This window comes from Corvus brachyrhynchos, unplaced genomic scaffold, assembly GCF_000691975.1.
Source record: "Corvus brachyrhynchos isolate BGI_N302 unplaced genomic scaffold, ASM69197v1 scaffold97, whole genome shotgun sequence".
In the NCBI taxonomy this organism is placed as follows: domain Eukaryota; kingdom Metazoa; phylum Chordata; class Aves; order Passeriformes; family Corvidae; genus Corvus; species Corvus brachyrhynchos.
In genome coordinates this window covers 3128691-3148298 of record NW_008239758.1, presented here as the reverse complement: position 1 = coordinate 3148298, position 19608 = coordinate 3128691, and the positions used below count along the sequence as shown (strand labels likewise).

Here is a 19608-nt window from a genome sequence, read left to right as displayed (position 1 = left end):
TGGGATCTCTTTGCAGAAAGCATTTGAGCTCTCTTTTACTGTAAATAACGTGATCTGGTCTGACCCGGGGCTGATTGCAGAGCTCTGTCTTGTTAGCTCACCTCTGGCTGTAACAGGTACTCGTCACTTGCATGGAAAGGAAAACAGAAGTTAATGGGCTGATTCATTCAATCTGTGTTTAAAAATCCCTCTCTGCCCATGACTCCTAAGTAAACTAAACTGATTCCCCTGCATGTCTGACTTTGAGCATGTACACAATGCTCCCTGTTCACAAGGTTATCTTTGGTGCAAAGCCACTGTGCACGGGCTGCTAACTCTACCTACATCCATTATAGGAACCCCTCGTATAATATGCACCTAGCTTCAGCGTGCAAGACATTTGGTTCCCAAAAATACGATAGGATGGCTAGAGTAACCACTAACCAGACATGCTGGAATGCCTGAAAGTGTCCAAGATTAGTCATTTGGCAGCAATCTTGAGGAAGCGTAGCTTTACATATCCCTCTCTGGACAGAAGGGTTTAGTGTTCAGGGCCTTCTGGCAGGTCTGAACCTGACTCCTTCCCTTGCCGAACGCAGCACAGCTTGGATCAGCTGTGGCTGTGACAGCTAGAGCTGGGATGCAACTGCCACAAAAATCTGGATCACTCACTTTGTCAAATCTATCTCCAGCATATTCTTTACTTCACCAAAAGAAAGAAACCCAAACCGAAACAAACCCTTTCCTGTGCTTGGCCTTGGTATTTATTTTTTCTGGATAATTTCAGCTTCTGTGTTTGTCAACTGAAAGGAAAACACATGTGTCACACATGCATGGGTCAGAAATCTGGTGGGTGCTCGTACATTATACAAGAGATCAAGGACTGGAGAAACTTCATTCTAATCTGAGGGCAACAAGACAAGGTTACTGAAGAGCAGTGTGCTTACTCATCAGCTGTAGAGATCAAGGCAAGATTGCATTTAGGCACCACAGCACTGGCAGGACTGAGGTGTGGATGGTTTTTTGGTCACTGGAGTTTGATGCGGGACTTGCACGGACCATCTTGTCAGGAGGGCTGGCACCGGCACCTCAGTGCACTTTTAACAAGGCATCCAGTCCCCTCTACGTAAGGTGACCTGCTCCTAGGCCACATCCACGCCAGGAATCGTGCACAGCACGGAGCCTGTGCCTTTGCCCAGCTGGCACAGCCGAAGTGGCAGCCGGGCGTTGCACCAGTGGCTCAGGAAGCCTCCCAAGGAGCGAGGCCAGAGCAGCCTGTCCTGGCTCACAGGCTCAGCATGCCTGACCCTCAGATGGAGCACTCTGCTTGAGCTTAGTGCTGAGCTGAGGCAGAATGAGTCCCACTGGTCCAGAGCTAGAATGCTCATCATGAGACCACGAGCCTGGGCATCACACCGTTGTGTGGGGCTGCCATGGTATTTCTGCTCAGAGCTGCAGCAAATGAACCAGTTAAAGCATGCAGAACCCAGCAGCTGTCGTGCCTTTCAAGTACTGAGCTGCAGAACTGGCGCCAAGTACTCCTGCGCTCAGGACTGCACAGATGATATTGCTCCTTCAATGTATGACATTCACGTGGCATTCCAACGGTGAAAGAAACCAGCACAACCCAATGGATGAATGGAAAAACAAATTGCTTCAAGTTGATTTAAAGGAGATATTTAGTCATGCATGGGAAGGAAAAGAGAGAATAAGTGACCAAAATAGAATGAAGCAATTGGAAACAGCTGATGTTTGATGAAAAGAAAGACATTTTCTGGGGTGAGAAATTTAAAAGCCTTGAGTATTTTGAAAGGGCAAATGATGCATGACTTTTTTAATCCTTTGAATGGTGCCAGGCTATCCAGAATCCACTCCAGAAAGGTTTCTGGAGCAGTTTATTCTAGAACTAAGCCAAAACCTTCAGCCAACTCTGGAAAATCTTATTTAGAGTCAGACTAACATATTGTGAGCTCATGTCACTGTTGGAAAACTGCTCCAGCTGAAAGCATGAGGGAATAGTTTTGCTAAGGAACCCTGGAGTTTTAGCCATTTGGTTTCTGGGGGGTTTTTTTATTTGCAATAAGAAAAGGCAGGAAAGGAAATTAAAATCCTTGGTAAAAGAAAGAAAAAATTATAGAAGGGCTGAGTTACATTTTCTGAGATTCCTTACTGTCTTTCCATTTCACAAAGAGTGGACAAGCTTCATGCTGTACTGGAAGTGAGGGGTTTCCTTTCCATGAGCTTCACATTAGGGCAGTTCTCATACAGAGGTGAAAGACAGTTCCACAGTCCTGGCCCACAGCACTTTGTGACTCCAAATGGGACAAATCCAATTGTATTGCTGCAGCCAGTGTCCAGATCACACTAATTACTATTAAACATCTCTGCCAAAACAGCAGCTCAGACAGTGCACTCACTCCCAGCTTGTAGGAATTCAGATGTCAAAGCCCACGGGGCACATGGGTGACACTGTCATGGGCAACCTTTTTTTAGGCTTTGTGTAAGCTTTTGGGCACATACCAGTCTGAGGCATCCTAGTCATTCATGTTTCTGGGTCCTCAGCTGCTCTTTATTTGCTACAAATGTTTTGGAATTTTTTTTTCGGTTTTGGGTTGTTTTTTATTTTAACTTGGCAAAAAAAGTTAGTGGATAAATGACAGACACTACCTTGTCCCTTTAGTAAATCGTTGGCAGACATAGGTCTGCATTTTGAGATCACAGGAACATCGTTCAGTGGTGGACTAGTTGGGTTTATGGCTGGACTTGATGATCTTAAAGGTCTTTTCCAATCTAAATGACTCTATGATTCTATGTGTGGACACAGGTAGGAAGCCAACCAGACAGTATATCACTACCTTTTATAATAAATGCTAATGTTTTGCTCCCATGAGTGTCCACATCTTTTTAAGTCACAAGTGTGCTGTAATAAGCAGATATAAAGTCAAACACTTGTGGTTATATAAAGCTATGCAGAAGAAGAAAAGAGAAGCTACATGGAATCCATGACATCTGGAAAACACTTTCTGCATGGGGTCTGAAGACAGCATACATTGCCAGCCTAGCACAGAGGACATCGATTTCCCAAGTAGAAGCCTAAGAAAATAAAAATCAGTAAATGCAAAGTTGATCCCAAAATACAACTGGGGAGGGAACTGAGATCTGTTTAGAAATTCAAGCCAAAATTGGGAAATTACTATGGACACAGATAAAAATTCGAAACAGAAATGTATAGCGTATTCAAATATGCTTTGAGCAGAGGGGTTGAACGAGATGATCTCCAGTGTTCCACTCCAACCTCAACTATTCTATGGTTCTGTGAAATGTTTTGCTTTGGTATTTTCTAAATGAAATGGTTTGGGTTTGATTTTTCTTCTCCAAAATGAAACAGGACAAACATAAACAGCATATAAAGCAACTGCAGGCATTCTGTTTGGGACTGAATAAAAACAATTTGCAACATTTAAGAATTTTCATCCTAAGCCTCCTCAATTTTCTCCAAAGGGACCTCTGCTTTTAGTTTCATTAGATCTATGTTTATATTTCATAGCTGAGGGGGAAGGGTCAGAGAGCAAACAAAAAAACTCACCATTGATCCAGCTCTGCTCCCAGCCCCTATTTTCTTACTCACAGATAAACCCTTTCAGATGTACCCCAGTTCCTTCAGGGCTGAAGGTGCAGAGCAGGCATCTCTGCAGCCAACAATAGCAAACACTAACACCAACTTTGCATGTTTCCATGGCCATGGTGCCCCAGAGATCTCCTCTTTCATCCACACACTCCTCCCCTCCAAAGCCACCTCATCACCATCTCTCTGAGGCTGGGGAAGGAGGGACAGGTCAGCTACACCTGCTTACCAATAAATATTGTTACCAGGGGGAAGAAGAAGAGGGGAAGAAAATAAAAGGTATTTCTGCTTTTTCATTCTTTCCCCACCTTTCTCATTTGCTTGGGTCTCATTACCCATCCCATGTGGTTACTGGTGGAAGAGAAACTCTGTCATTAAAGTGGAGAGAAGTAGCACAGGGAGCACTGTTGCACAACCAGCAGCCACCAGGATCACGCTGGTGTCCCCAGGGCAGCACGGGCAAAACTGAGCAATATTTTCCGATAAACACTAAAACCACTTGCAGTTAAGCCTTGTGCTTTGTCTGGCATGGGAGTACATGACACTGGTAAATCAACCACACCAGAGAGTGACTCCAGTCCATTTGGGGTCAATGACAGCTTCAGCCAACCACATGCTCATGGCCATCACTGCAAAAGGTGCTGCAGAGGCTGGATGGGACTGACAGGAGATTGGAGGGGCACTCCCAGGAACATCCCTGGGGCAGAGGAAAAAAAAAAAATCCCAGGCCTCTACTGCAAGCATGAAGGAGCCTCACTGCTCCTAGGAGGAAGGTTGGGATTGGTACAAATGGGGGAACAGTCGAGGAGTGAGGAACATGCCAGCCTCAGGGAGGGGAGGCAGTGGAGCTCAGCTCATCGTATTAGCACTTGTTTGCTCACGCAGCAACACTTCAGCACAAAGGAAAGCAAATGTCCATTATAATCTCTCATTTCTGAACTAGTCTCCTGCATATTAATTCCTATTGACTGACAAGTGGAACAGCACACATTGATCACCTTGTTAATCAGGTATTCTTGCAGCAATGCATGATGCAGTTTAAATAAGCCAGGTTAAGTTCCTTGTGTACACAAGGAAGCTATTATAAGAAAATGTAATGATGAAACCACTTCTTGCAAGAAGCAAGAAGAGCTTGAGCACCTTATATGCTTTGGAAAATTTCACTTCATTTATATAATTTTTCATGACCTTTTGCTTAGCATGACATGGTTTTGTCCCCCAGCTGTGACCAGCTTGGCTTGAAAATCAGGATTTTGCAAGCCCGACTTGTGAAACCTCCTGAGGCTCTAAGCTTTCAGGGAGCTCAGTATCTTTCTTTTGAGGGGGCATCTCTTTTTATAGAGTGCGTTTTGCTAGTTCAAAATAATGACCATTCTCGAGGCTGTTGCTTAGATGCCAGCAGTTCTTGGCAGACAGGACTGCTGAGGTACTGTGGCCCTGTAACGTGCTCAGAGAAAAAGGTCCTTCCACCCCATGGCACCGAAGGAGGAGATGCCAGCACTGCCACAGAGGAAGAGTACTGGTAACAAACGAGGCTGCCCAGCCCCAGCTGGGTACCCCACTGCACAGCTGACCCTGTTGCCCGACCTCCCAACACAACTGCATTTGCAAAAGCATCTGATTTGCAGAAATAATTCTCCATCTCAGCTCCTGCCGATACCGGCAGAGACTACACGCCCCGGGATACTGAGAAACCAGAGCGGTGTCACCAGCCTGTGCTTCCCCTCTCCCACGTTTACGAGGGTGTCTCAGCCTCTTAGGGGCCATAACTGAGTCTTTATGAAGCCCTTGGATGGGCTTTACTGCAAAACAACGCTGAGAATGCACATGCACGATTACACCGGGACAATAGCCTGAAGTTAACAATCGCTTCCTGTAATTGTCTGAGGCAGCCTGTAGAACTAAGAATCATCTCATGATAAATCCTTGTTGGTCATTTACCATCATTAATCTATACTGCCAGAATGAATTAGGTGCAGAGGAGCATATTAATTACAATGCAGATGACACTCCAGCTTTAATTATCACGACTTCGAAGTGCACAGTGCCAGTTAACCAAGCTCAGTACCACGAAGGCTGCTGAAGGAAAGCACTGTTCAGCTGGTGGCACTGACATCCAGCCTGCAGGGTCTGCAGTTACAGTGATGCCATTCTAGCATTAGTTTTCCAAATTGCTCTCTATTTCTATCCACATTAGTCTATGGGAACACTTTTTCCACTGCCTATGACATGCCTTAAATTAGGGGTGACCAGTTTTGTCAGTATGTAGCCACTTGGCTTTATTTATAGAACATTTCAGATTAAACAGCAAAAGCTCCCACTGTCTTTTTATGCCTTTTGCATAAAATTTTGCATTTAACAGCAACTTATTCATTTTACTTACCAGCTAGGGATATGTTTCTACAGGCTGTTGTTCCCATTTCAATATTATTTTATACCATTTTCTGGAGGGCTAGGATTATGGAATAAACCTAAACATCTGGACAGTTTGTAAAGCACTGGCAGAGCAGCTAGCAGTGTTGTAAAGGCCCCCAAAGCCCTTTTGTTATTGTGGGACCAGGGATAGAAACTCTGAATTCCAGCAGGCAGGCTGACCACTCGCTCTGGCTGTACCAGCATCAGGCTCCTGGGGAGAACAGATAAAGGTGCTCTCCACATCTCCTGCAGACAGGGCATGAGGAGGTGCCCTCACACAGCACAGATACAGCGTGGCAGGAGGAAGCACCCTGATGCTAAAGCTGGACAGGTGTTGGAGGGGGCTGCTCAGCGAGGCTGGGGATTTCAAGCAGCACAGAATTCAACAAGCCGGGTATCCACTGCAGAGCCCGGGGCTCAGAGCCCCTGGGAGGGCTTCGCTCCACTCTACTTCCTGCTGCTTCACACACCGTGTGAAAAACACTCAATTCTTCCTGAAACTGGTGTACAAAATGCAAAAGCCTGAGGAGATCCAAGTAGCCTGTGAAATGTCCTCAAGCAGGGCAAACCAAGGAGTTACAAGGAGTTACAGAAACAAACCAATAAAGCAAAATTACTGGGGGGAATTTAATCACTCTAGAGACAGGAAATTCAAGGCTATGGTTCCCATGACAACTACTATTTGTCCACAGTGTATGGAACATTAACCTTAACTCCATATGCGGAAACAGAAAAAATCATGGGACATATCAGGTATGAATGCATATTTCATGCAGAGGGTACTCTGTGAGGGCGACTGTGGAAGCAATAATTAAATTTCCTGACTGCAAAGCAAGTAGGTTCATGCACAAGCAGCTCTTCTGAGACACGAGTGAACGTCACCAGACAGAGCTCCCAGCTCACCCCATGGCTTAGGCAGGGAAGATTCAAGGTCTCAGTTTGGTCACAGTATCATCTCCTGCCTTGTAAGCTTCTGGCTGCTGTTCAGACTTTGTTTTGAGAATTGCCGTGTGTTGATTTAGGAAATGTTGTGATGTTTCTTTCAGTTGTTGGGTCAACAAGAATTCTGCGTTTCTTGTATGTTTTCCTTTTGAGCAACTAAATCAACATTCATCCTTCAACAAGGCAGAAGTCCAGTTCCTGCTGGGTGATCAGTTTACTCGAATGCGAGAACCAGATTATTGCTGAGTTAGACAGCAAACAAGTTATCAAAACCTGACAGAGTTTTGTGCTTGTCTTGAGCTGAGTTTTAACCCCTGGATGGATACTGTGGAGTCAGATTACATACAGCAAGAGCCAAAACCAAAGCAGCCAGTTAGACAACAACCCTCTGGATGGAACTGTTGTCCTTAAAGTTTCAATTTTTACATGGTCTTAGACAATTGCTGACTGGTATATCTATTGTTGCTAAAATTTGGAAGACAAGGTTTATGAATATAGAAACAAGCAGCAAAAGTATAGCAGCTGAGAAAACTAATTGCAATTGGGGGGGAGGAGGGCTATTGAAACAATTTTTTTTGAACAATAAAAATTACTTTTATCTTTTGTCACCACCATAGGACAGTAGGCAGTCTGCTTGGTTATGACCTATCACTAGTTGACTCTGGAGGTGCCATGTGCTGTCTCCTCCTCAGGCAGCCAAACCCAGGGCCCAGTATCTCTCACATTGAGCTTTGCAGCAGGAGCAGGGCCAGATGTTAATCCAGCCCATCACTCTTAATGAAGTGGTCTAACACATCCACGGCACCAACCAGTGTAGCTCAGGTCTGACCTCTGTCACCACTTCATGGGCAGCTGGAGGATGCCAAAATCCAGCCATGCTCACGGAGGGGCTGCTGGAGTCAGTGCACCCTCCAGGGCAGGCTCAGGCGCTGTGGGGTGGTGGGTGCCTTCCCAGGCTCCCCATCCCTGCTCGGTGCCTCCACACACAGTGGGTTTGGGATGCTCCGTGCTCTCTGCTCGGATGGGGCTCCCTGCAGGGGCAAGGAGGGAGCAGTTTGAAACGCAGCAAAACTCTCCTCCCCAGCAGCAGCAGCATCCTCAGGCAGCACCCTGCCAGAGGGCTTCCATCCAGTAGTTTTGGACATATTTTACCGAGTCAAGGCCACATTTATCTAGCAGCAATTCAAAGTGAGGAGATCTCCCACTGCGGAGAAGATTGGTGTTTCTTTCACCTGCACTTCAAAATAAGAGTGCTCACATGAGCTCCCTGTGCCAGGAAGCCATCCCAGGGCTGTCCCAGCCCACAGGCAAAGCCCAGCTGAAGGCACGGCTGGGACAAACAGCCCGAGCACACCCTGCACAGCCTGGTTCACACTTGCAGCCTGGACACGTGGTGAGCACAAAGCAGCAGTGCCTCTCCATGGCTGACCTACTTAGAGGTCAGGCTTGCCCAGGGGCTCTGAAGCGTGTCCCGTGGGCCGCTCACCACTCAGATATGCACTAGTTCACATTCTGCCCACTCCTTGCTGGAGTCCCTGAAAACCTCAGAGTCAGCTCTGAAACAGGAGCTATGGCCCCTCACCAGCAACAGCTCACTGGCTTGAAACTCCCCATAGGGCCATAAAAGCCAGAAAGAAACCATTTTACAGGAAGGGGAAAAGTATGAGGCATCCTTCTTGTAAATACCCACTGAGGGCAACACAAGAGGGATGCCAGGGTCAGCCCAGCTGATCAAGAGCCATGTGGTAACACCAGCATCCTTCATGCAACATCCTGCTCCAGGGAAGGGAAGGACTCCCAACAGCAGTTTTGCCCTTTGCTCTTGGAGGCAAAGGCATGCTCCTGCAGCAGGGTTTTCATCACTATTGCAAACCCCAGACCAGTTTCATGAGGGCTGGGCTAAAATTACCAACCTCATTTCCAGAGAGTGGTCAATAACCTTGGACTCTTCCCACTGTGTCTTAAATATGAGCTATTCCTCATCAGGGAAAATCAGGATTTGATGCTGCACAGAAATGAATAGCCGAACAAGCCAGATCTTGAGAAGTGGCTCTGCATATGTTCTCACAGAAGTCATGGTGGGTTCTGGAATTAATCTGGCCAGAATTCACCAATATATCTAAATGCTAACCTGGTTTGAATACTGCTGAAAAATCCCAGCCTGTGAATGGTTTCCATTTCTGAATCTCTGCCCTGCTGTTTATGGAAAGGCAAAGAAGTGCAGTGATGAGGTAAATGTGTTTATGAATGCCCTACTGTTACCTTTCTACTCTAACAACATACAGGAATTACTTTACCACCCTTATTTATTGCTAATCAAGATCAGCACTGGGGGAGGAGGAGGAATAAATTCTGCCACGAAGTTTGTGCTAAGTCATTTTTTCTTCATCTCATGAAAGCCATAACCCAGGCAGTCTTATTTGAAGCCTGTTAATGGTTAGAAGTATCCCTTTTCTAGGAGTTTGCTTAGAAGGGCTCACATTTTACCCAGCACCTCTTCCACAGAGCAGCAAGAGCAGCCTGAGCTGCAGCAGAGCAGCAAAATCCAAGTGTTCAGCAAGCTCCCCTGAACTCCTGTTTGAAGAGTTTCCTCAAAAGCAGCACCAGCTACTTTGCCAGCTAATCTTTCCAGCCTGCAGCTACAGAGCAAAGCGGAGCTGTGGACCTGTGTCAAAGGTACATTTGTTAACACATTTCCCCTGGAGTGCTAATTAACATTTACATCAAGTACTATGAGAGTGAAAAAGCTTCAACACAAACACACACTGCAGGGAAATGTGAGGAGTAAATTCTCTCCCCCCTGCCCCCAGACACAGTGTACTGTTTGCCCTTCAGGAGCTGGTGAAAATCCAGTTTGTTTTGTAATCTTCTGTTCTCTAAAATCAGATATTTCTTCAAGTTAATAACTAACCAGCTCCTTTTTCATTTAAAAACCTCTAAGTGCATTTAGAATTGTGTGACAGCAAGGCCCTGCTGGCACTGGTGTGAGCCAGCCCACGTGCAGGTCTCTGCTCAGCCACAGCACAGGCGCTGCCCAGGCTAACCACAGAAAATGACAGTATTTTATGATTTTATAATAAACATAAACAAAAGAACATCAACACACTTCTGCCTAAGATTCAGCCCTCTTAAACTAAACACTAAGATAGGAAACACAAACAGAAATATTTGTAGCTGGATCTTCAATTACCACATTTTGGGATGCTGACAAAGAGCTCTAATGAGTAACACTTGTACCCACAATGAGAGCCAGACAAAGTTATTTGCAAACACAAATTTGCACTTGAAAGATGCGAAGGCAGTTGCTGAACAGCTGAATAATGAGCTATTCTCAATATTATTTCTCAATATTTATTGAGAAAAAATATGCTATCACACTGAAGTAAGATTTTTAAGACTGCAACCAATATAATTAAAATATGGTTGAAAAAATCCTCCAGATTTTTCCCAGGGCAGAGGGGAGTTTTTCCCATTTTTTAAAGGAAAAACTAGAACATATCAGGTTCACAGAAAGAAAATCATATTTTATGAGCCACAAAACAATAACATGTAAATCTTCACCTACTCTGTGAACTTTTAGGCCATGACAGAGTGCATGTTGTTATTCAATATATTCTCTCCAGCCACAGCCATGCATCCTGCCCAGGCTCCTGTGAATTAAAATCTGTGTCTAAAAAAGCACCAATAGGCACACTACTTCCAGAAATCAGCTTCTAACCTTCTGCCTCCACAGAAATCAGGATATGAGATGAACAATATATTCTATGAAAACAGACTTTTTGATTGCAAACTGCTCTAGAGCTCTGTGAACATATTTTGTTATTGTTGCCTAGTTGCCAAATATTTGATGTGAATAATTTGCAGCCTTGATGTTTACAAACAACTCTCGTTATTTTGTCCCTTTTTTCTTCCTTTTTTTTTTTTTTTGGGTTTTTTTTTTTGTTTGTTTTTTTTGTTTTTTTTGTTTTTGGAGTGTTGCTTCTGCCTTTTTACTGGATATCCAACTTTGTAAACAAAAAATGAGCACAGCAAATAGCAAATGCAGCAGCAATTTTTTTAGTTTTTGTTAGACACGCTGAAGTGAAGGACCCTAAGCACTGATGAGAACAACAGTCTGGGCTGTGCCAGGGGAGAGGCACCAAGCAATCAATGCTGAGATGTTCCAACAGGACAAGGTGATTGTGCTTCTTCTGCTTGACCAGCTCTTCAGACTTGTTTTCATTAGATACACACGTCTGTATTCACTAAGAATATTTTTTAACAAGTAGCAAGCACTCCTTTATTTTCAGAATTTCCAGTTTCCTAAGTTCTCTGTCTTAGTTTTAAGTAACTCCTATGAAGGGAAGGCAACACTGAGCTAGAATCCAAACTGGCACATTTCTGATGTGACCTCCCAGAGGCTCCTTCTCCAAAGCATAAATGTCTGGACTGAAATCCTGGCCTCAGCACAGGCAACAGAAAAACTTCCACCACTCCCCTCTGAAACTTGTGGAGATAACAAACCGCAGTATTTTTGGGGAAACCAAAATGAAAGTGGAATGTCCAACTTCCAAAATGCTAATCATTTAATTTCAAGTAACAGGATGAGATTAGTATAAACATGCTAACCTGTCCAAATTGGAAATCTTTCAAACGTCAAGCACAGGAAACAACAAGGTTTTTTTTCAGGCAGGATGTCAGAGTTACCCCCGTGGTTATATGTGAGCTGAGGACAATGTTGTTACATGAGATCAGATTACAAACACAAGCAAACAGAACACAATCTCTGAACGTCACTGTTCGGGATTTGACAAGCAGCACAGCTGACCCATTCGGGAGGTTAAATGCTCTGAGTGAGCTCTGGGGCAATAGGAGGAGTTGCTGCTGGACACTGAGTTCCATGCAGTTAAATTGTCAATTTGTTTGCCCAAGTTAATGCTTATCTTCTCCTCTGCTTGCTACAGTTTTACTCAACACATTTGACCTGCAAATCTTAAAGCAGTGGCTTTGCTAAAATTGTATGAAGTTTCTGGATTCTCCAAACACCTAAGAAAACTATTTTGGTAGTTTCCACAGCACAGAAACCTATAGTTACTCAGATATTTGAAACTTTCCAGTGAGGTGGATAACAGTCACTTAACCACACACATTACCATTTCATTTCTGTTCCTAATGTTTAGCATAACCTTGCTCTAAGGAATGTCTGAAGTTGTTTACAAAGCTGATGCAGAGGTTGTATTCAGTCTGGTCCAAGGGCAATGGTTTACTGAAGTCACTTGTAAACAGCAGAAAGAGAGAATATGTTCTGTAACTGAGGGAGAAGGGGGAATCAAAGTTCTCACCTTGCACCAAGGACCATTAGAGACAGAGCTGGTTTCCGAAACATCTGCTCCTTCATTTTCTTCCATGTCTGATTAGTTGCAAAACTTTGTTTTCCAATGAAAAACATTAAATCACCCTCCAAGCAAAAGCAAAGCAAACCATGCAGGCTCCAGTATCCCAGTTTGTGGAAGCCCTGCAATAAGTCACACGTCGGTTTTATGGTCACTGGTCTAATCCAAGGTTGCAGATCCTGGTTCTGTGCTGCATTTCACAGAGCTTGGCCTTTCTTTTAAGCTTTAATAGTTCCCCTTGTCAGGCATTTATCTCCTTCAGCCTTTCCTTGTGGATCCAGGTTTTCACATAGCAAATGGCAGATGCTTACAGCTTCCCAGGTGCTGTAGGAGAACTGACACTGAACCTCTGATCATCTCAGGAGAAGCCTGACAACGGAGTGCAATACATGGCCACACCTCTCTGCTGCCAGAGCTGGCCTAGACCATAAAATCAGAAACAAGGTCACCCAGCAACCAACCATTCAACGTCACTACAGTAATAAAGGCAACTTACATTCAACTTATTGCTTGGGTAGATAAATATTTTTATAAGAAGAAAAAAGCCCAGAGAGGATGGCAGGGTGCTGACTGTTCTGAGCTGAGATACATTAATTCTGATCGATGCAAAGCTCTCAGCAGACATGCATGGGCCACATGCAAACCCACCAGGCTCTGTTAGTGAATGCCATTGGGGTCAAACCCCTAAGCACTTTTCCCTAAGGATGCACAGACCCTGTACCCCAGCAGGCTGGATGGGTAATGTCCACAGGGTGTCTTGCAGCAGAGATCACAAGTGCCCATCCAGGTACCCACAAGACTTCCATCTGCCACATGCTCAGCTTAAAAAAGTTCCACTCATTCTCAGAAGTCTACATAAAATAGGGATAAATTTACAAAATAGCCTCCATTCCCTGCTAGAGCCAGTAAAAATCAGGTTATACCATAAGACTGCCTACAGGGGCTTTCTGAAGCAAATGGATTATTTTTCTCTGGAGCAACCACATACCTAAAGGAGCACACTCAATTTAGGAAGTGATACTTCTCTCCAAACACACTGTATACGATAGAGAAGGGCTACAATAAATACAAATAAAAGCAGGTAACAAAGGATCAACCCTCTTTGTTCTGTTTGCACTGCCTATCAGGCAGTGCCACTGCAGATAGCTGCTGCCCTAAAATTTCGAAACCGACTGTGATCTCTGACATCTATTTAAAGACAAACATGGCTTCATTTTCAGCACAGCCCCTTGTCTCAGGAAAGGCCTCTCTTTAAAGAAAAGAGAGGAATCCAGGGTCACTGGCTGCTCTCAGAAATTAAGGCCACTTTTCCCCTCTCTGAAATGCAACTTTTCTTTCTATGCAGCAGGAAATAATTTTTTTTTTTTTTTGGGGGGGGGGGGGGGTAGTGGCAGCTGTGCAGAAAGACTAACAGACTAACGTTAATTCTGTTCAAATATAACATATTTTAATCCAATGTTGATATTGGCAGCATCATTAAAAATTAGCCATACAGGAATCTGATTTTTAGACCTCTTTCTGCCACTGAAGCACAAAGTGCGTAAGTGATTTGGTTGAGATCACATGCTCAATTATACTCATCATTAGTCTCATAGGATTTCATGAGATATTTCTCAACAGTTTAATTAAAATTGGTCTTTAAGTAGTTTGAGATTACATTTTATCAAAATTGAAAGTGTCTGTCTTGTTGTGACATAATAGTTACAACCCTCAAACACTAAGTAGGGTACAACAGACTGAGCCCAGTGTACACATTGCTTGATTATGTATTTGTTTCAAAGACGTGAAGACAAATGTGGCAAAAAGGCAAGAATTGTGAGGGCATAGGTATGTCTTCATGGAGAGAGCAAGGCAAACAGTGAGTGCAGATTTGGAAACCAGCAACTTAGCTTGTCTCTGCCACTGATTCTGTGATTTCGAGAGGTAAATCAAAAGCCCTGTGCCTCAGTTTCCCCTCCTACACTGTGAGACTCAGCATTAGTAGCTTAACCAGCAAACAGTGCACTGTAGATGTTCAGTGTCCTCATCAAACTTGCATCTCTCTCTACTGACAGGCAGGCTCCTTCTCTCCTTTGCCCACACAAGCTCAGGAAAAAGCAAAGCTGGCTTATCCCCACATGCACAAGTGTAACCCCAGCCCAGCCTTCTCCCAGTGCCCAGCACAAGCCTGCAGTCCCTGGGCTCCTGGGCACAGGCTCATTTCACTGCGGCAACATAGCTGAGCCAGTTTTGTCTCTTTTGAAATAATTCACATGAACTCACTCTCCAAACCAGCAGATAACCAGATGAGGTACTCCCTTCCCAGCTGGAAGACTCTGCTACGAATATTTACCAAGTTTAAATGTCCCTTTCTGTCATTTTGTATGCTCAGGTCATTTTCTGAGAGCCAAAGAGCTTTCACAGCACAGAACCCCAGGGTGTCTCAGTCCTGGCTCCCGGGGCACCTCTGCCAGCCCTTCCTGCCCAGCTGGGAGTCAGCTCAGCCTCAGGCAGGGTGCGAGACAGGAACGGGGAGGGGACTGTACCAATCTTTGCCCCAATTATTCACAAGGGCTGTTTATTACAGCAGCTTCAAGAACTCTTTTTTCCACCATGCCTTTAACTCTCTTGGGCAAAAAAAAAATCTCTGATCACTAATTGCCATTTGAATTTTAAGAGAGCAGGCAAGGGGCCTGCCTGAAATATCAAATTGCTTTGCATTTTGTTTTTTCTCTGGTTCCTCTTTAAGGTCACCCATTTAGTGACATATTAGGTGTGTTCCAGAGTAGGCAAACTCAGCCTTCTGAAGTTTCCTTGCATTAAATACCAAGCAAAAGTTCTGTATCTCATTATCCACGTAGGTGTCCGTGTTATGTCTTCTGCTTTGATGACATTCTGTGGCAGTAACTTTCACAGGTTTTTTTGGTTTTGAATTGGCCATTTCCTAATTTAAAACAGAGCAATCAAAGGAAGCACTTTCCACACACGCAGCATAACATAAGATAAACTTTCCTATGGTTGCTGTGGAGAAGCAAACTCACAAGGTTTTCAGCTTCAACCTTTAGTGTAAACCAGACATCTGTTTCGAGTTGTGTCAGATCACAGGAAGGATAGCCCACAGCTTGGTTTACTCTAAACTAATTTAGGAAATCAGAACTCTCCCCATGGATGAGTCACAAGCTTCTTGGGCAACGACAGGCCAGACACATTTGTCTCTGCAGCTTGGTGGTTTTCCCTGTAAAACGGTGGCGGCTCTTTCCCCCATCTGGAGGGGACTTGCAGCTGAGGATGTAGCCCCAATACCAAGCCTGTTTGTGCGTCCTCAGTCCTGATGTCGAAGTCCACCAGGAAAGGAAAGGATGAAAAAGAAAAGGGAAAGTGCAGAATGGGTCTAAAGATGGCTTTGAAGTACAGCCCAGGAGCGGAGATCAGGAAGTGAGAGCTGTAATTGCAGCTGGGTATCAGTTTCCTTTTTTATTTCAGGATCGCCCACAGCATGCTGGAGTTTCTCCCTCAGAAAGCAGGCAGGAACAACACTCACCTCTACAGGAGAGCAGAAGCTGCTGTTAAATGGAAGAGCCACAGAGACAAAATAGCTCTTTGCATTTCAAATGCAGAGGCAAACAGAAAGTACCTTGAACATGTCTGAAATTACTTTTTCTACTTCTGGACCAGCCAGGAAAGCTAAAAACTGTTTCTTGTTTTTTTTCCTAAGGAAGTTGCTCTGTATTACTTGTGGGCTCTGCCTGAGTTCCTTGAAACGGGGCCAGATTCAAGTAAATTCAATAGAGAGGAGACTTCAGGTTCACAAAAGTAGGTGGTCCAGCAGACCAAAGAGGTCCTGCAAATATCCCCAGAGCAGAAGGCTCCCAGCTGAGCTCACACCATCAAGAAGACCCACACGGGAAGGCAGACCAGAGGGAAGGCACCAGTGCCACAGACACGGTGCATTTGACATCAGTCTGGGGGCAGGTTTATTCCAAGCTGCCCCGAGCCTGGCAGTGCTGGCCATTAGTGACATCCCAGCACTGTTCAGACCTCAGCAAACTGCATGTTCAGCTACACACATGGTGGGTGCAAGCATAAAACCAGGACCTCAGATCTGACAGGCTTTTACCCAAGCCCTGGTAAGGCTGCCCTTTGTGGGAGATGCCCTGGCCTGGCATTTCCAAGCTGCTGCCTCAAACAGACGTGTCAGAACAGGTTAATAGAGCCTGCTGTAACTTTAACACTGTTAGCCAGCACTAAACAAAGGTTTAATTTTTTTTCCTTCTCAAGATAAGCTGCAAGGCAGGGATCAGGGCTGCTGTGAGACAGCATGGACTCTTGGTATAGTGAAATAAACCTGTTTGTTCCCGTTACAAAAGGTTGTGAGCTGAACTCAGGGGCCCAGGTTATCAGGGAAATGACAGCATCTTGAAGATCATTGCAAAGGATTTAGGTTTTGGTATTTGCTAGGCATACCTTGAGTGTTTGACCATTATAAATCTTTTCTTGTTTAGGAAAGAAATCTCATTTTTCATGATACTGTGCTTATCTTTTAGCAGAAGCAGGGGCAGGATCTGAATATGTTGGTGTTTGCAGACAGCAGTGGTGCAGTACAGCCTGTCTCTCAGCTTCACAGTGAAGAAAATGAGCTACAATTGTGAAATCATTGCCTAACAATTGATAAGGACAACTGCTGCAATCCTCTCCCTGCCTTCCCTTGGCCAGCATCCCAATTACCACACATTACTGCATATAGAGAAAAGAGAATGGCAATGTGGTTAAAGTACAAGCCACACACACAGAAGACAGAGAATTTATCTCCATGTCTAGTCTGGTTTCCTCTTTCACCTTTGGCCAAGTAATTCAGTCTTTGCAATTCTTTTTTATTCTCCTTTCATGACAATATTTACCATCTTTCTGACAGCCCTTGAGTTCTCCCAAGGAATGGGGCTTTGTAAATAGGGTTGGAGGAGAAACCTATCCCTTCAAAGAAAGCCATCTCAGGTACCTTGTACGAGGTGCTGCAGGGGACTCTTTTAGGAGGGCTTTGCTTTGCAGAGGAATGAGGTTTCTTCATGCCTTGTTTCAAATCAAGGCAGCCATTCCCATTTCACCCTTCTTTTCAGGAACTCCCTAGGGCACCATAACACCTTGCAGCACGAGATGCCAGCTCCTGATGCCAGCAATCCCAAGAAAAGTCCAACCCACCACAAGACCAAAGAAGTTGGGTTCACGTATTCTTGCCCTGAAATGAAGAGGGATGTATGCAATTCCTCAGTCTCCAGAATTTATGACTCTTGAGAACAGCAAGCCCACACCCTCCACTGCCACTACCACACTGAGGGATGCAATGACTGTTTTCTCCCGTGAGAGAAAAGCCTGTGGTAAACCAAATACTTGTATGTATTAAGTACTAGATAAATAGTGACCAAGTGTCAAGCAATGGTACTTTCAATGATATTTTAAAAACCCCAAATGTGTTATCACTTCCTGTTCTCACGGATGCCCCACGCCCAGTGGCAGTTGTATTGCTCACCTGCAGGACAAAACCTCACAAGTTCTGCATGAGCTGAGTAACAAAACCTGGGTCACTGAACTGTAGCTCCCTTGAACACAGTTCAGTATTACAACTACTTAGGGTCAAACTCTACCCAACGTCCTTATGAACATCAAGCAGGTCACCCAGCAGTTATTTCAGTGCCTTGCTGACTCAGAGGTAATACAGACAAAAGAGGAAACAGGGGAGATTGTGTTTGGATTTAGATTTGCTGTTCAAAAGTGCAGCATAAATGAGGTACTACCAAGATGATATTTCAACTTGCAAAAGAAATAACGTGCAGTTCACAAGCAATTCCTGCTTCTGTAGAAACTTAAATTGCATTTGGTCCTAATGACTTGGAATTTCTTAAGGGTAATGTGAATAGATTGCAGTTCATCTTAAATTCTAGTTATTCAAAATACATTTTATATTTCTAAGAGCAAGCTATATATTTTCATTAACTGAAGGAAATACTCTAGAAGTAATTTGAGGGCATAAGAATTACCAACATAGACCACATCATCCACAGAAATCTCACCTGTACTGGGTCTCAATAAAATCCCAATATTTAGTCTTAGTTTCCTGTAAAGAAGGAGGCATAACTGAACCCCAAGAAGGTATCTAAAAGAACAGAGGATGACCCCATAAATGTGTGGCTTTTGGGCCACAGTTTTAAAGTTAATGGCAATGTCAAAACATGTGATGCTCAGCCCACGTGAGGGAGGTTTAAAAATGCAACAATCATCCTCATTTGGCCTGATTTAATTTCTGACAACCTATGCAATCCTAAACAATACCGCCAGCCCTTGAGGAAATGTCTGTGTCCCTACACTCAGAGCCATTATTGTCACATATATAGATATGTACTTTTTGAGGCTGATAAATAGTACTTTTTGTATTATCAAACAAATTATATCTACAGCTAAGAAATATCTTCAGGTGTTTCCAAGGACTTTAATCAAAACGCAATCAGAAACAAGATGAATAAACAAAAAGTGGTTCTAAAACATCCCTTAGGATAGACTGGAGGAAAGTTACTGGCGTCACAGCAGCACCCTCTAGTGCTGCTCTCACTGGGCTGTGCCAGCACTTCCCGGATAAAATTCGACATTTCGGTGTCGGGATTAAACTTCTCTTGTCCTAGACACAGCTCACAATGAGGCCAGAATACCAAAAACATCTTATGGGCAAAATGAGACACAGATGGCTGTGGAGACAAATCCACCATTACTAACACATATTTCAAGAGAGAGCTTGCAATTAGCTGTGTTAGCAGCACCTGCAGCCCAGGAACTCCCAGATTATAGAAATAAAGACCAGTGCAAAGGCAGAGATTATTTTCTCGTTGTTCGGTGGAAAAGAAATGAGGCTGCTCCCACAGACTCCAAGTAATGTAGAGCCACAGCCCGAAAGCAACATCTGTCAGACTGCTGTGTTTTACCCCCAGGCAGCAGTGAAGCCCCACAGAGCCTCCTGCTCACTTTCCCTGGTGGGATGGGGGACTGGAAAAGTAAAAGTGATGCAGCTCATTTGGCTTTTCTTTCCCTTTTGCCCACCAAGTAGGGCGAACACCCCCGCCCAGTTCCTGCAGTTTGTATCCCATTGGCCCTCAGCATTCCCAGCCACCAACTACACACACAATCAAGAGATTAATCCTGCCTCAGAGGCTTTACCTTTGTTCCACAACCTCTCTGGCTTGGTGCTGGTACTTTAAGAAGCAATCATATCTTATCTGAAAAGCAGACATGAGCAGTCTTTATTACAGGCAT

The 19608-nt window shown here is 44.4% G+C and overlaps 1 protein-coding gene across 1 annotated transcript in view; it reads right to left on the bottom strand.

Moving 5' to 3' along the window:
* The window catches only part of LOC103621274 (high affinity cAMP-specific and IBMX-insensitive 3',5'-cyclic phosphodiesterase 8A), a 149783-nt gene extending 136938 nt beyond the window's left edge, over window positions 1-12845 (bottom strand). Inside the window, exon 1 of the mRNA XM_008640054.2 lies at window positions 12283-12845. Coding sequence (XP_008638276.1) covers window positions 12283-12348 — 66 coding nt within the window. The 5' untranslated portion in view covers window positions 12349-12845. The remainder of the gene's footprint in view (window positions 1-12282) is intronic.
* Window positions 12846-19608: the final 6763 nt, after the last annotated feature.